This window comes from Capricornis sumatraensis, chromosome 23 (assembly GCF_032405125.1).
Source record: "Capricornis sumatraensis isolate serow.1 chromosome 23, serow.2, whole genome shotgun sequence".
Classification (NCBI taxonomy): domain Eukaryota; kingdom Metazoa; phylum Chordata; class Mammalia; order Artiodactyla; family Bovidae; genus Capricornis; species Capricornis sumatraensis.
Genome location: NC_091091.1, coordinates 12,116,987 through 12,134,440, shown reverse-complemented (window position 1 = coordinate 12,134,440; position 17,454 = coordinate 12,116,987). Strand labels below are relative to the sequence as shown.

The 17,454-nt window shown below is 41.0% G+C and overlaps 1 protein-coding gene across 2 annotated transcripts in view; it reads left to right on the top strand.

Annotated features, from left to right (window-relative positions):
- PANK1 (pantothenate kinase 1) overlaps positions 1–11,939 on the top strand; it is a 57,231-nt gene extending 45,292 nt beyond the window's left edge. For both annotated transcript variants that reach the window (XM_068961273.1, XM_068961274.1), the window contains exons 4-7: positions 2,032–2,208; positions 2,711–2,834; positions 6,115–6,240; positions 10,449–11,939. In XM_068961273.1, the coding sequence (XP_068817374.1) occupies positions 2,032–2,208; positions 2,711–2,834; positions 6,115–6,240; positions 10,449–10,508 (487 nt within the window). In that variant the 3' untranslated portion in view covers positions 10,509–11,939. The remainder of the gene's footprint in view (positions 1–2,031; positions 2,209–2,710; positions 2,835–6,114; positions 6,241–10,448) is intronic.
- Positions 11,940–17,454: the final 5,515 nt, after the last annotated feature.

The window sequence follows — 17,454 nt, the reverse complement described above, 5'->3', positions numbered from 1 at the left end:
AGCTGTGCCAACGCATGCTTGCTTTCCCCATTCAGCACCGATTCTTTGTCAGTCACCCGTCATTTTCCAGTCATACAAAACCCTCGTCCCTTTTCACTCATACCAACACATCAGATGATGAGTTGCCTTCTTTCTAAGTCAGCCAGTGCCTTTAAGTGCTTATATGTTTGGAGTCAGTTGCTGAACACCTTGAGGAATACAAATACCTGATTTCAAAGACAGGATATTAGTGTGGATGAAAGGTAGAAACTAGAAATGGGAGCTAAGCTTTATTTTTATATATACATATATATATATATATATATAAACACGCACACACACACACATATACACACACTTACAGAGAGAAAACAAGACAAATTCATGTCACACAAGCCCAAAAGTGTTCCCATTAAACCATGCTAGCTATGTGAGGCAGACTAAAAACTAACATCTCATGATGCACCATGTTAAATATAAATAAGCACAAACTTTCTTAGAGGAAATCCAAAATTTCTGCTGCTACTGAGTTGTCAAGGCGGTAATGCCCGTGGAGCGCCTTTTGTCCTCATGGTACTGCACCTGCAGTTTGGATAGCTGTGACTGGTGTCTAACTACCTAATTTGCTACGAAGACACATCATTTCAATCAAGTATGTATTTTTGTAAGAATCACTATTTAAGAAATACTACAGTTATACCTTAGATGTAAATTCTAAAGAACTGTGTGTCTATAATCTGCTACCTTTTTGGTAACAACTTTTTGACAACAAATACAGTTTACCCTAAGTTTTCTCTTTTTTTTTTAGATTTAAGTTTTGAAAATAACCTCGATCTCAATTTGAATTTTCTCTTAAAAGCCAGTATCCAAACACATATGGAATCCCCAGGGCTGGCAGTTCTTGGAATTTCGGAACAAACTGATACGCATTTACTCTTCTGTAAACAGAGAGTAAGGCCCATTCATGGCCATATCAGTGCTCTTCTCTGCCAGGCGCTCACTGCTGACAATTTTATTCTGAATCTGCTTTTCTTCCCCTCAAATAACTTTGATATTAATATACAATTGAGTTCCCTCTCAACTATCATGATTGGTTTCGAATTTTGTCTCAAAAGACTTGTAGAGGAATTCCCTGCACCCCCGCCCCCACAAAAAAAAAAAAAAGCTTTTAAAACATGGTTCAAGCACTGAGACCGTTTTAAGATCTCTGTTACTATTTTTTGACTATCGGATGGTAAGTAAAATACTAATAATCTTTTCCAAAGTTTACTAGAAAAAAAATCAAATATGAGATCCATCAATTGTTTCCTTTTCGAAATTTCTGAGAACCTTCAATGACGTTACTTCTGCTGGAGAAGCAAGGCCAGAGGAAAGATATGGCTTTAGGACTGGCTATTCCTGGCAGAGTCCCTGTTCAGTTTTGTTCTCATAGAGTCTATCTCTCTAGATTTGAACTATGCTGCATGTATACACAGTTTCTAAATATTTGTATTTAGCTACATATTTTTTTTTTAATAACAATCATTTCTCTGGTTATTTGCTGCTTTCACACCACCCAAATTGGAGAAGGAAATGGCAACCCACTCCAGTGTTCTTGCCTGGAGAATCCCAGGGACAGCAGAGCCTGGTGGGCTGCTGTCTACGGGGTCACACAGAGTCGGACACAACTAAAGCTACTTAGCAGCAGCAGCAGCAGCAGCAGCAGCTCATGATTTGGCCCCATTTTCTAGGTGGGACGATTGCATGAAGCACTTAGGTCAGCGGCTGGTTGAAGGTCTCACAACGGAAATCAGTGAGAGTCTTTCTCTGGGTTTTGTCCTTAAACTTCAGGGCAAGTTTTCCTTGATGTTTCTTTTAGTCTCTGCCCTCTTTTTTTTTTTTTTCAATCCAATCTACCCTAAAAGCTCTTTTTCACCCAGCACTTTAATTCAAGTGCCCCTTAGTTTTCTTCTGTTTTTATTCACCCGTATTAGTGATCTTGATGTAGTTGGGGACTTGGACGGGCAAAGTCTTCCAGTAAAACTTAAAAAATAAACCTTATTGTTCCTTCAGTCTTGGAGGTGGAACATTCCTAGGCCTTTGTTGCTTGCTGACTGGTTGTGAGACCTTTGAAGAAGCTCTGGAAATGGCAGCTAAAGGCGACAGCACCAATGTTGATAAGCTGGTGAAGGACATTTACGGAGGAGACTATGAACGATTTGGCCTTCAAGGATCTGCGGTAGCATCAAGGTAGAGACTAAGTAGCTAGGAGCACTAGTGATTAAACACAAGGCAGTCTCTCCACCCTGGCTGTTAATTTAGTTTTTTGTGTTTTTTTCTTTAATGTCAACCTACCAGCGTGGTGCAAGGATCTATGGTATTGGAGCTCAGACTTGATCTCCTGCCCTTGATGAAGCACTGAGATGTTTAGCTTTGGATACCTGTGCTTAAAATAAGGCAGCTTTGAAAGAAGGTTCTGGAAAACTGCAACAGTTTCCCCTGTTCCATTCAGATATCTAGAGGCATTAAAAAAAATTTTTTTTTCCCCATTAATAGCCATGCTACTTTGCCCCTATTAAGAAAAGGGCGGCCAATCATCCATATGGTGATCCTGTCAGCTTGTAAACCATGATAGCTAAATCAGGTCATTTGAGCTTGATCAGAGTTATTCATAAAACTCTCCGCTACTTTGGTGGAAGCATGGGGCCTGCCTGAGGATGATTTTGAACACTCGCTAATATTTCCAACATAGCTTTGGCAACATGATGAGTAAGGAAAAGCGAGATTCCATCAGCAAGGAAGACCTCGCCCGAGCCACCCTCGTCACCATCACCAACAACATTGGCTCCATTGCCCGGATGTGTGCACTGAATGAGGTAAGGCCTTAACCTCGGGACGGCCATCTGTCATTCATAAACATCGTTTTTGGCAGTGCAGTAACTGTTGACCCTCACAACATGACAGATCCTTGGAAAACCTGCTGTTTCTCATAATCATACCTTATAGAACAGGAGGGATGTGTGTTGGGGGAGGGAGAGGAGTATGTGTTTTATGTTTAAGGAGGCACTGGGTGATGACAAATAAAACCATCCAACCGGGGTAACACAGTAAAAATGACAGTCCATACTATAACCTCTCCAACCTCATGGACACACACCTATTGAACTGTGGGGGAAATCTCATGCCTCCTTGTAAACAGTTGCAGGTAAAACATTCCACTTGCAATATTCGATATTCTCTCTGCTTTCAGCTTCTTTACAGTGTTGCCTTGTGGCATGGAGTTCAAGCAGCATTGTACAGGGCTATCAAAGCACAGAGAGCTTGCTACAGCTGAGGCCAGCCAGAGTCCCAGGCACAAGAAAGGGCAGAGTTGGTGACTGACAAAGCTTTGGTAACGTGTTTTAAAACATTGCAAAATTACTTTGAGAAGAATAGAAACCTTTTCTGAAATACAAGATGCATCAAGTAGAATAGTTCTCACCGAGTTGTATTAGGAAGACAAGAAAGAGGCATTAGGATGTGGAATAAGTCATAGTAAAAGTATTAAAGAATCACTGTAGCATCAGTAGTGGGGCTTCCCAGGTGGCGCTGATGGTAAAGACCCTGCATGCCAATATTCTTGCCTGGAGAATCCCACAGACAGAGGAGCCTGGTGGGCTACAGTCCATGGGGTCATAAAGAGTCAGATACAACTAAAGCAACTTAGCACTGGAGCATCAGTAATAGAGTTTTCAAAATATGAATTTTCATAGAAATGTGACAGACATACAGAAGAGGGCTCAAATCACAAGGGTACAGCTGACAAACTGTCAGATACACGTGCCTGTGTGCACACACACACCTGTATAGCCACCACTCAGATCAAGAGTTAGAAGTCTACAGGTAGCTGCAGAAACCCTCTCCAGCCCCTTCTAGTTGAACAGTGGAATATTAAACAGGGTAGGAGGCAGCCTTTATGACAGGTGGGTGGCAGCCCTGCCTTTGAACTCTAGGGTTAGGAAAGAGACACACTCCTTTTATAGTATTGAACAGAATTTGTCACTGGCCTAGGGATCAGTGTCATGCTTTTTGTAAGCCCCCATTTCGACTGGAGTTTAAATGAGGGTGGTATTCAGATGAAAGTATGTATTCCAGAGACATGCCTTTTCAAAGTCCAACATGGTCATGGGATTCACTTTAACAGAGAATTTTATTTTTTGACATTAACCTTTGAGGAAGGTTTTCCTAAGAAGCCAAACAAGCCCTAGGACTAGTATGTGTATAGTTGGCTGTGCCCATAAACTCTCAAAGGTCACTTGGGTGGAATGTCTCCCATCCAATAGAGTAATAGGTGCTGTTTCCCCTACTTTCCAGAGAGCTGCAGTGAGCCAGCGAATCTTTTTACAGGTATCATAATCACTTTATGAACAGAGTAACTGCTTTTATTTTTCACTTTTATTTCAGTGTCAATACCATTTATTGTTGGAGTATAGCGTCGCCATGGTACATTCTGTTAATAGTTGGCGTAACCCTTTTGAATGTTTCTGTGGTGTTGAATGAATGACTCACGGATCACTTGGGGCCAGGGTTCTGGTAGCCAACGTCCTGCCAGCCATTGCTTTGCTCCCTGGAATCACTGATTGGAGGATCTTTGATTCCAGCCATTTCATGGAGGGATACCACATTTACTGACTCTAAAATATTGTTCTGTGATTATTGGAATGCTATCAAATAGTTCTCTACCCACTTTTAAAGTTTGCGTTCTTCTTTTTTTTTTGGAATAGAGAGTACAAACACATAATACAGAGCTCTGAAGTACAGTATACATGGAAATGAGTCACCACTGCCATCCCATCCCTCAATTTTAACCTCTCTAGAGGTAGCCATTGGTTTTAGCTTTTCTGTTTTGTTTTGACTCTATACTCTCTGCATTATAGGATAAACATACTGAATAAATATTTGATTTTTAAATTAAATGTCAGACTTTTCTTTAATGGAGTCTGAGTGTTATACCTTTTCTACTTCCACATTTTTAAAAAGAATTCTTCCATGTTTTCTTTGTCTCTTTTTTTTTTTTTTAACCTTTATATCTTTGACCCACTTGGAATTTATTTGAAGTGGGTGTACCTATCACATTCTAATGCCATTTCCCTTTCTTCTGGCTTCCTGCCAGAGCAATGCAGGACTGAAAGTTTGAGCAAGTCCTACCTGGGCAGTTTGTGGCTACAGTTCTTATTTGTGGAAACATTAAAATTACCTCCCATACCCCTACCCAGGGAAAATGTTCACTGTGGTTAATAGATTTGTTAACATGTACTGTTGAAATCTGCGACAGTTAGAAAGTGATGTTCCCACACTCTGGTTGCTCTTGATAAATTGAACAGAAAATAATGCCAGATCCCAAGACTCTGTTGCCTTTTATGTGAGTGACCATAGCAACCGGCTCTGTGAGTGAGTGATGGTGAGCAGCGTCTGTGTGGCAGACAGGCTGAGTTCAGTGTGAGGCGTGTGTTCAGAATGCAAATCTATATCCATGACAACAAAAATATAAATGCATTTTTCATTATCTTATTGTAACCCACATATTGATCAAACCAGATATTTCATCATATATCCTAAGGGGCGAAACTGGGTGTCATTTCTTTTTTGTATTCCCAGTGTTTGCAACAGAGCAACCTAACCAGACTTGTTAGATGAATAACTCATACCATAACCATTTAATTTATGAGTTGGTTGTGCGTTCTCTGATAGCCTAGTGGTTGGGATTTGGTACTGCCATTGCAGCACCAAAAACTTTTTTTAAAAACAGATAAAATTTATTAAAAAAATAATTTACAAGTTGATGATATTTTAGAGTTGGAAGTTTGGGGGGTTGAAGGAATGCACAAGCAATTTAGATGAAATGTTGGGAGGTGAATTTTATATTAGACCCAAGGCAACCTGACATGATACCTGTAAACAAGCCCAATATCAGTCTCTGCCTCACCCATGCAAATTGTGGAATGAACTATGAGGTTGGTTTGGCTTCCTCTTGGAAATCCTGAAAGAATTCTGCTTAACGACAACAAATTCACTCTGCAAGGTCCTGGAGCACAGTGATATACAAAGCACTGGGTCTGTTAAATGCTATTTTTATGCCGTGGTTCACTGTTTCTCTTTCATTTTTTCTTTTCCCAGAATATTGATAGGGTTGTGTTTGTTGGGAATTTTCTCAGAATCAATATGGTCTCCATGAAGCTGCTAGCATACGCCATGGATTTTTGGTCCAAAGGACAGCTAAAAGCTCTGTTTTTGGAACACGAGGTAAGTTGAATTCACATGGACTTAACTGTCCTCTGTGGACATTTTTGGGTTGTCTAACATGTGAGCAGGTTCCTTAGTTTGTATTTATGCAAAAGATAAGGAAGAACAGTATATAAAATGGAAGCTCTCTTATCCAACAATCAAGACTGCTGCTGCTGCTAAGTCACTTCAGTCGTGTCCGACTCTGTGCGACCCCAAGACGGCAGCCCACTAGGCTCCTCTGTCCCTGGGATTCTCCAGGCAAGAATACTGGAGTGGGTTGCCAATTTCCTTCTCCAATGCATGAAAGTGAAAAGTGAAAGTGAAGTTGCTCAGTCATGCCCGACTCTTAGCGACCCCATGGACTGCAGCCCACCAGGCTCCTCTGTCCATGGGATTTTCCAGGCAAGAGTACTGGAGTGGGTTGCCATTACCTTCTCCGACAATCAAGACTAGTAGATGGTTAACTCTTTTAAAAGTTAAGACATGAGTGATCCTAGGAAAATACCTCCCTATTTTCAACATTCTATTTTAATATAAAATGTATAAATGTTCATTTGCTCACCAATTTTTTGAGGTAGGTAGGTCCAAGACCTAATTTTGAGCATGGGTTCTGTTGATGGGAGCTTTGTAATTGTCTTTTTTTCCATAATCCACAGTATTATGTACCTTTTTTATTTTTGGCTTGTTTCTTTAAAGTAGATCAAGAAATTACAGATACTTCTTATTAACTAGCTTTTTTTCATCTTTTTAAAGAATTTAACTGGATTTTCATAGAGGTGACCATTCATCTTGTACTTTTTATTGGTTTTGGTGGTATATAATTACATTTAGATTATTACATTAACAATGAAATCGTCATAAACAAATTTGAGGATAAACACAGCTGACCCTTGGCAAATAAACAACTCAGTCGATGAGAACAGAAGTGTTCAGACTACTCTTAGTAACCTGGTGGCCTTGAGAGGCTAGTGTGCTAGACATTAGGCAGCCTGTTTACAGAAGTAGAGAGCTCTGATTAATTCAGAGTCCCTTATACCCAGTTTCTACACTAATAGAAATTGGAGGTTTCTAAGAGTGAGCAGGGGGGCCCTCTTTTCTTCCCACCTTCTCTATCCTCCTTTAAAATCGACACTGTAGGGTTTCCCTTGTGGCTCAGTGGTGAAGAATTCGCCTACCTGCGCAGGGGACACAGGTTCAGTCCCTGTCTGGGAAGACCCCACTCGCCGTGGAGCCCTGAGCCAGCGCTCTCGGGCCCACAAGCTGCACCTGTTGAGCCCGTGTGCCACAACTACTGAAGCGTGTTTGCCATGCTCAACGGGAGAAGCCGCTGCAGCAAGAAGCCTGAGCGCTGCAGCTGGAGCGTAGCTCCGGCTCACCAGGAGAGGAAAGCCCGCAGGGCAGCGAAGACCCAGCATAGCCAAAACTAGATTCATTAACTTTAAAATGGAAGAAACTAAAACCAATGCTGTAGAAAGCAGCTCTTTATCATAGCAGGCACCCAGTGCCTCGGATAGAATGCAGCAGGAAGAACAGGAAGTGTCATAAATTTCCATTGTAATATTGTGGCATTTTTCTCATTTCCAAATTGAATTATTTATTTGAAAAGTTGCTGATGCATTTGTAAGTTTTTTAGGGCTCTCCAAACCTATGTTCAGTTTGATTAAAGCATATAAACCAATAGGAAGTTAAATACGAAAGAGTGAAAGGCCAATGATAGACATGAATACTAAAGAAAGTTTTTGTTTTTGTGGTTTTATGCAGGCTAAGAAATGATGATAATTTTTTTGCGGGGAGGATGGGGAGTCAGAATTTTCACTTTCCTGGAGAAGGAAATGACAACCCACTCCAGTGTTCTTGCCTGGAGAATCCCAGGGACAGGGGAGCCTGGTGGGCTGTCGTCTGTGGGGTCACACAGAGTCGGACATGACTGAAGCGGCGGCAGCAGCAGCAGCAGTGACTATATAACATCCAGCTGAAGACTAGCAGGGGGGTACTCTTTCTGCCCCCTTCTGATGCCTATGTCAGAAGCTTTCTCTATCTCCTTTATACTTTAATAAAACTTTATTATACACACACAAAAAAAGAATTTTCACTTTCCTTCCCCCAACCAGAGCATCTCCCTTTCTATCTACTTAATCGATTTTCCTTGTAAAGTTTTGTTTAAAAAAATACACTCTTCTGAATATCTGTGCTAAGTCGCTTCAGTTGTGTCCGACTCTTTGCGACCCTGTGGACTGTAGCCCATCAGGTTCCTCTGTTCATGGGATTCTCCAAGGAAGAATACTGGAGTGGGTTGCCATGCCCTTCTCCAGGGGATCTTCCTGACCCAGGGGCTGAACCTGCATCTTCTGCGCCTCCTGCATTGCAGGTGGATTCTTTACCACTGAGCCACTGGGGAAACCCTAGTGTTACTATATTTAGCAATCAAAAACATAGGACACAGTTATTTTATCTAGCATTTATCTGTTTTATCTGGCAACCCTAAGTTATGATCCTCTTGGACTAAGAATACAAACGCTGGATGCCATCAGGGATTAAAAGCCATCTACAGGGGCACACAGGTAGTTAGTTGATGGTAAGATAGGGAGTAAGACCCAATGTTTTGGGGAAACCCACTTCTCTGGGTATAAAGGCATATCCTTCATACAGTCTTAGGCCTCTGGATGATAGCTATGGTTTGTTACTAAGTGTTAAACTCAGTCTCTATGGCCAGTGAAAATTGTATCTCCTTGTAGGTACTTCTCAGAAAATTCTCTACCTCCTTGGTTCACTCTCAGTTAGGCAGGTCTTTCTGGAGGAAGGTAAGGAGAGAGAACTTTTGGGAGGGCTGGTAAGGTGGCTTTCCTGCCCTGCCTGGAGTCCTCACTCAGTCTCATTCATTTCACTTAGATGAGTGAGCATCTCCTAAGAGAAGTGGACTCCCCAGGTGGCTCAGTTGTAAAAGAATCTGCCTACCAATGCAGGAGACACAGAAGATGCTGGTTTGATCCCTGGGTCAGGAAGATTCCCTGGAGGAGGAAATGGCAACCCACTTCAGTATCCTTGAAAGAGGAGCCTGGTGGGCTACAGTCCATAGGGTTGCAAAGAGTCGGACCTGAGTGAGCATGCACACGCACGTATCTTGGAACCTAAGAGAAATAGTCTAGCAGAGCAGTTGAGAACACAGGCTCCCACTGACTTGGAGACCTTAGTCAAGGACTACTCCATTCTGTTTTAGCTTTTGTAAAATGAAGTGATAATAGTATTTGTCTCATAAAGTTATTGTGAAAATTAAGTGAAGAAATTCATGTAAAGTTCTTAGAACAATTTCTAGCTTATTTCAAGCCCTTATAGCAAGCCCAATAAATGTTAGCAGTTAGCAGTGGAGGCAGAGATCCCTGCTGGGTAGTATTCTGACATCTGCCACCCATTTCTTCAGGAAGTAACCATGGAGCCAGGCGAATGCCAGAGAAGAGGCATCTCCTGCCTTTTGGAAACCAACTTCTCTAAAAATTTCTGGTTTTCAGGTTCTTTCATTTTACAGATGAGAGAAGTTTAGAGTTCCTTCCCGTGAGACATTACAACTTCGGAGTCAGATAGATTTTGCGATTGAGCCCGGGGAAAAGGCATGTGACCCTGAAGGGGTAATTTACTTTATTACCTTCCATTTCTCAGCTGTGGAGTGGGGGTAATAACGTGAATTTTGCCATGACAAGGATTAAAATGAAATAATTATAATCCGAAACATCCTAAAAATACTCAACAGCAAGGTAGTAGTATATACTGTGGTGCTAGAGATTTTTCTAAGCACTTTACATCTGTTAATTTATTTAATGTATATAAGCAAATAGATACGCAGTGCATTATTATTATTATTCTATCATGTTTCATACCAGAGTTCAGGTTTTAAATTTCTCATTATCTACAGCTTCCCAGGTGGTGCTAGTGGTAAAGAACCCACCTGCCAATGCAGGAGACAAAGAGCTGTGGGTTCAATCCCCGGGTCAGGAAGGTGCCCTGGAGGAGGGCATGGCAACCCACTCCAGTATTTTTTCCTGGAGAATGCTATGGACAGAGGAGCCTGGCGGGCTACAGTCCATAGGGTCTCAAAGAGCCAGACGTGAATGAGTGACTGAGCATGCACGCACACACAGCATTAATGGGCAGCATTCCTCAAATTATGAAAAACAGCAGGTATTGGGCCAAGGTTCAGAGATAATCATACAGAAGTTTTCCCATTGTTGTAGGGTTACTTTGGAGCTGTCGGGGCACTGTTGGAACTGTTCAAAATGCCTGCTGACCAGTAGAGATGAGCCATAGACATGAAGCAGCCCTCTGTGAGGACAGGGACGCAAGCTCTGCTGCTGGAGAGGGTGAGAGCCACTGGGATGGAAGCCAAGCCATTATGGCAGATGAACCTGCTGGATTTGTACATAGTTTAAAATCCTTCTTGCTGATCTTTTACTCTTGGGTTTTGAGCTTATGATTCAAAGTGGGGAATACAAGAGTTTTTTCTGTATACTGTATTTTTAAAAAAAGAAAAACATTTGTGCAGCGTGGCCAAACCTACCAATTTTATGCATTGACTTTGAAAAATTGAATGATGTTTAAAGAAGGACCTGAAATGTAAGTGCTGGTTATTTTTCTTCTGGGGTTTACTGATCAGTGTGATAATTTTTAATTTCATTTAGTAATGACTCTAGAAGATTTTACCTTGACATATTTTTCATGACGTTTCATGATTTGCTGTTGGTTTCAAATGAAACTACAAATCTGGCATGTTTTACTGTGAACACTATTTTGTTTGTTTGTTTGTTTACCTTTTTTCGGTCTTGTTTTTTCTGTTTGACTGTCTTATGGAAAAAGAATCCTTCCCTGTTTCTGTCCTCGGATGACTCCCCCCCCCCACCCCCGCAACACATTCGTTCTTTAATGTCGTTGTTCATATTAATCAAGGTGCTGACCAACTCAACACAAAGTTAAGCATGAGATCTAAAGCTCTCAAAAGTGCCCTTGAAGAGGAAACTCTGAAGAAGTGTTCGTGAATTTAGTGAGTCTGGCAAAAGTTGAAAATTATTAACATATGCAATTGTGTCATCACCCTTATGAACATAAAGTGTTGCATTGAATTTCTTTTATGTTCGGTTATAATATTACATTGAAATGCTCTCTGATTAAATGTCCTCGTCCATGCAGAGCATATGAGTGGCAGCAAATACTGTGCAAGATGCTGGGATTTACGGGAAAGTCTCCCGGTAGATGGATGTTCACACTGGGATGTTTAGAAGTCGTGGGTTGAGGTGTCATGTAGTAATATCTGTGTTTTGTACATGTATGTACCTAGGAGCTTTGTAACAATGCCTCTTAAATAATAACAAACTTTTTAATTTAATATATTTTAGACTGAAAACTGTATTTCAATCCCACTTTCTAAAATTAAAAAAAAATTATGATACTGATCTATATATTTTTTTTCTGTTTGAAAGATATCATTGGGACCGATGGGTAACTTTAAAATGAGAGCTTTGTACAAATATTGAAATACATGAGATCTAATGATTTAGAACTAATTAATCTTTTGAATTGAGCATATTGTCGAAAGGGATTTTTGAAGGGCAGTACCATTGTTCCATGATGAAACTTTCCTTCTTTGCCTTCTGGGCACCATCTTTAATTTCCATGTCTTCAAGTCTTGAAGAAGTTGATGTCAATGAAAGTATACTCTTGTCTGGTTGAAATAAAGCCTGTTTCTGTTGTGATTTGTTTTAGTGTATATGTCATTTTCATATCTTAACCTTCATGTCCATATTATCTGCTTTTATATCATAAAATGAATATGTGTTATAATTCAGCTACTCTACATTTCATAATTTGAAGCTTTCACATAAGCTTGGTAAGGTCCAAAACACTGTCTTCAGTTAAAGCCGTAGTGTAGCCCTCTGCAAGGATTTATTTTTTTAATGTAGCTTTATTATTCTTACACAACTAACTCCTTATTCCCAAAAGATCACTACTATATTTGATAATTCTGAAAGAGTTTCAAAATTTGGTCATCACAAAAACATTTGATCAACTTCCACCTGGCTTAAAAAAATTCCAGAAACTAAGAGGTTTTTGAAAAAGGTAAGTGTGAAAACCCACATATCATCTGTGACAGTACCTGTTTCAGATTGTTCTCTTCCATTCCTGCTCTCATCCGTCAGGGAATAGTACCCCTTGGATCCTGGTTCTTCAAAAGAAATCAAGGCAAGTTAGTGCAACTACATAATTTTTAAATTATCTGGAATCACTTGATCTCACATTACAAATATATATAACATTGGTTTAGCTGAGGAAATAAATTACTCCATTATACAAGTATCAGTTATATGTTTGCTACTTATAGCCAGCCTTTTTTTCTTTTTTTTTTAAACAATGAGGGAGTAGTACCCAGAGGAATTTTTTTACATTCACTTGAATAACAGACACTTTGGCTCAACATCATGAAGAAATTTGGCAAGACTAAGAATGCTAAAGCTGAAACTCCAATACTTGGCCACCTCATGCGAAGAGCTGACTCATTGGAAAAGATCCTTATGCTGAGAGGGATTGGGGGCAGGAGGACAAGGGGACGACAGAGGATGAGATGGGTGGATGGCATCACCGACTCAATGGACATGAGTTTGAGTGAACTCCGGGAGTTGATGATGGACAGGGAGGCCTGGCATGCTGTGATTCATGGGGTTGCAAAGAGTCGGACACGACTGAGCAACTGAACTGAAGAATGCTTATCTTGAACTCCATGAAGTCAGGGTGACCAGAAGGTCCACAGCAGGGCATCTGGTTGTGAGGCAGCTTCTGTTTGAATCCAGCCTATCCACTGATGAGCTGTGTGGGCAAGTAGTTAACCCTCTCTTTAAATCCACTTTCTCATTCATATGTGTGCATATGAGTGCTAAGTCGCTTCAGTCGTGTCCGACTCTTTGTGACCCTATGGACCATAACCCACCAGGCTCCTCTGTCCATGCGATTCTCCAGGCAAGAATACTGAAGTGGGTTGCCATGCCCTCCTCCAAACATCTTCCCAACTCATGGATCGAACCTGCGTCTCTCATGTTTCCTGCATTAGCAGGCAGGTTCTTTACCACCAGCGCCACTTGGGAAGCTGTTTCTCACTTATAAAATGAGGCAAATAGTAGTTTTTACCTGTATACTTAAAAAGCTTAGCACAGGGGTTGATACACAGTATATAGTTCATTAATGCTAGCTATGCTGAAAAGAAGAAAAGTAGATGTTTTAAACAAACAGGTTAAATCAGTGATTTCTAACCTGGAATGTGGGGAACCCATTTTAGCATGAAAATACTATACAGGGTCTCAATATGCTGGTCTACATCTACAGCCTCACATCCACAATTCTGAAATCCCAAACTCTTAAAATTTATCTTGATAATTCATTTCACAGAAAAAGTTGACTTGAGCATTATTTATGACACTTTGGAGGTTTCTACACGTTGCAAAGAAATTAATGTGTTTGATTACAAGGTACTGCCCCAGACCCTACTAAGGGTGTTAATTAGGTAGGGAAGCATTCTGAATTTTGAAACACATCTGGTGCCAAGAGTTTCAGATAAAGGAATTCTGGAAATACTTACTTGTATTCTTCAGTTTATGTATTCTTCATCCATCTTTACATGGATTCAGAGTCCTTTGTTGAGAACCACTGTTACAGGTAATTTATACTTGACATCATTCAGTTGTACAAGGAATATTAAGAAGTTATTTTGTGCCAGGAAGGGGCACTGAGTAGACTAGGAGGAATAGGTTATAACCACCTCCTATCAAGTGTGGGGAAGACAGACGTCTTCAACCAACCATATAATTTCAGGTGTCATTCATTCATTCACAAATATGCACAGCGGTAAACAAAACTCAGACCCATCCTCAGAGAGCTTACATTCTGGAAGGGAAGACAGATAACATTACTAATCACATAATGTTATATCAGTACTACAAAGAGGAAAAAGTAAGATAGAGGGGCCAGAGAGAGAGGTAATTCTGTTGAGAAAATGAAAAGGAGAAATTTCTTTGGTTAGAATGCTCAAAGACAACGTCTCTTAGGAGGTGATGCTAAAGTTGAGGAGTTGAATAAAGTTGAGGACACACCATGGAAACACCTGGGAGAAATTCTTGCACTCCTGGGAAATGTCAGTGGAAGTGGTAAGGAACTGTAAGGAGGCCGGTGAGCCTGGAGTCAACAATGGGCAGAGTGGTGGGAAATGTAGTTCTAACTAGCCTTGGACCAGGTCCTGTTTGAAGTCCTCCAAGTGAGGGTAGAAAGCTCAACTTGAAGGAGACATTGGGCCTCCTGGAGGAGGGTACAAGGAAAGGTTTCACAGAGCCTTAACCAACAAGCCCAGAGCACTGAGCAGACCAGGAGGGGAGAGAGCAGGCTGAGAGAAGCACCGAGGGGAGAAGCAGCCTTGCTTATTCGGGAAACCGGATGCTGTCTGCTTCAGCCGGGCTGTGCTTAGAGAGAGAAAAACCAGATGCAGGGCCAGAGTCTGAAAGGACTCGTTTTCTGGTCTTTTCCGTGGTCAGTGTGGAGCCGTCAGAGAGTTTCAAGTAAAGTGAAACTAGGATTAATCTGGCTTCAAAGTGATAGTAGAGGAAAATGTCCTGTTACCGTGAGTAACCCGGGTATTGTGCTTTTGGATGCATACTATTCCATTATCACGGTCACTTTATTTCCTCTACTGTGCCAAACCTCGTGCAGGAGCTGCTTAGCGGACCACATTTCTCTGTAACTAAGATGGTTATATAAACTCTTGAGCATTTTCCCTCAGGACAAAGGCTACGACTAGTAGCTACAGTTCTGTTGTGGTTCTGTTTAGTGAGCGGGAAGGTTTCACCATCAGCGATTACCATAAACTCCATTACTGGTGAGAACTGTTTAGAGAGAAGGCGCTTTAAAAAAAAAAAGAAAGAAAGAAAGAAGGCACTTTTCCTCCCAGTGACCAGAAGATGATCCTTCCAAATTTGTTGAAGACGATTTAATGGATGCACCTTTTCTACACGGTCTTCTAGGTACTCACTCATTCTCTCTTCATCTATTTGCTTTTGACTGAATGCCTACGGTCCGGAAGGCACTGGATAACATTCAGAATACATTCTTTTGTGAATAAGACAACAAGATCCCTTCTTTCATTTGGCTTCCATTCTGGGGGGGGAAAATTGACTTTAAGCAAAGACCAGTAAATAAATGAGAAAACAATCAGATAGTGAAAAATGCTACAAAAGAAACAGGGTGATACAATAGGAAAGAAAAAGACTCCCCTTAGTCACGGGTGTAGGGGTATGCTCGGTCGCTTCAGTCATGTCTGACTCTTTGCGACCTTACAGATGTAGCCCGCCAGGCTCCTCTGTCCTTAGGATTTCCCAGGAAAGAGTACTAAAGTGGGTTGTCATGCCCTTCTCCAGAGGATCTTCCCAACCCAGGGATCAAACCTGCGTTTCCTGTGTCTCCTGCACTGCGGGCAGATTCTTTACCCACTGAGTTGCCTGGGAAATCAGATGGGCATGAAATACAAATATGATTAAGTTATGGCCTCAGCTTCTAAGGAATGCCAGTTAGTTAATCTTGCTTTCATTCCTTACCACCACCTCCATGAAAATGAAAGATACTTTGGGGAAGCCATTTGATGGCTAATCCATCTCATAAGCTTTGAGTGTTTAATTTAGTTCACACATGTGTGATCATAGTTCTCTGACCAGGGCTTGAACCCACAACTCATGGAAGCACGGAGTCTTAAGTACTGGACTACCATAGAATTGCCTCATCGCAGAGTCTCTTATAAAACTTCTTGAAAATTTAGAAATAAAAATTTAAGCAAGGATATATTATCAAATGTGAGAATGCTAATTAATTAGAGACATTCAAAATATGTAAAAATTAAACAATACACTTCTAAGTAATCAATAGGTCAAATAAGAATCACAAAGAAAACAGAAAATACATTGAAATGAATGAAAATTTCAACACAACATGCCAAAGCTTTGTTGCATGCAGTTAAAGCAATGCTTAGGGAGAAATTTATAGCTATAAATATTACTTAACCATAAAAGGAATGAAGTACTGGTATCTATTACAACATGGATTAACCGTGAAACTGCTATGCTAAGTGAAAGGGGCTAGTTTCAAAAGACAATCTGCCTTCAATACAGGAGACCCAGTTTTGATTCCTGAGTTAGGAAGATCCCCTGGAGTAGGGCATGGTAACCCATTCCAGTACTCTCGCCTGGGAAATCCCATGGACAGAGGAGCTTGATGGGCTACAGTCCATGGGGTAGCAAAGAGTCGGACTCAACTGAGAGATTAAACCATCACACAATATAGAGATAGTTAATTAGCGGTTTCCTAAGTCTAAGGATTTGGGAGAAATGAGTTACTGTCCATTGTTATGAGCACATCATGTGAAATGCCAGACTGGATGATACACAAGCTGGAATCAGGATTGCCGGGAGAAATATCAATAACCTCAGATATGCAGATGACACCACCCTTATGGCAGAAAGTGAAGAGGAACTAAAAAGATTCTTGATGAAAGGAAAAGAGGAGAGTGAAAAAGCTGGCTTAAAGCTCAACATTCAAAAAATGAAGATCATGGCATCTGGTCCTATCACTTCCTGGCTATAGATGGGGAAACAGTGGCAACGGTGGCTGACTCTATTTTTCTGGGCTCCAAAATCACTGCAGATGGTGATTGCAGCCATGAAATTAAAAGACACTTACTCCTTGGAAGAAAAGCTATGACCAACCTAGACAGCATGTTAAAAAGCAGAGACATTACTTTGTCAACAAAGGTCTGTCTAGTCAAAGCTATGGTTTTTCCAGTAATTATGTATGGATGTGAGATACAGACCATAAAGAAAGCTGAGTGCCAAAGAATTGATACTTTCGAATTGTGATATTGGAGAAGACTCTTGAGAGTCCCTTGGACTGCAAGGAGATCAAACCAGTTAATCCTAAAGGAAATCAGTCCTGAATATTCATTGGAAGGACTGATGCTGAAGCTGAAGCTCCAATACGTTGGCCACCTGACGCAAAGAACTTAAGCACTGGAAAAGACTGTGATGCTGGAAAAGATTGAAGGCAGGAGGAGAAGGGGATGACAGAGGATGAGATGGTTGGATGGCATCCATGACTCAATAGATATGAGTTTGAGCAAGCTCCGGAAGTTGGTAATGGACAGGGAAGACCTGGCATGGGGTCACA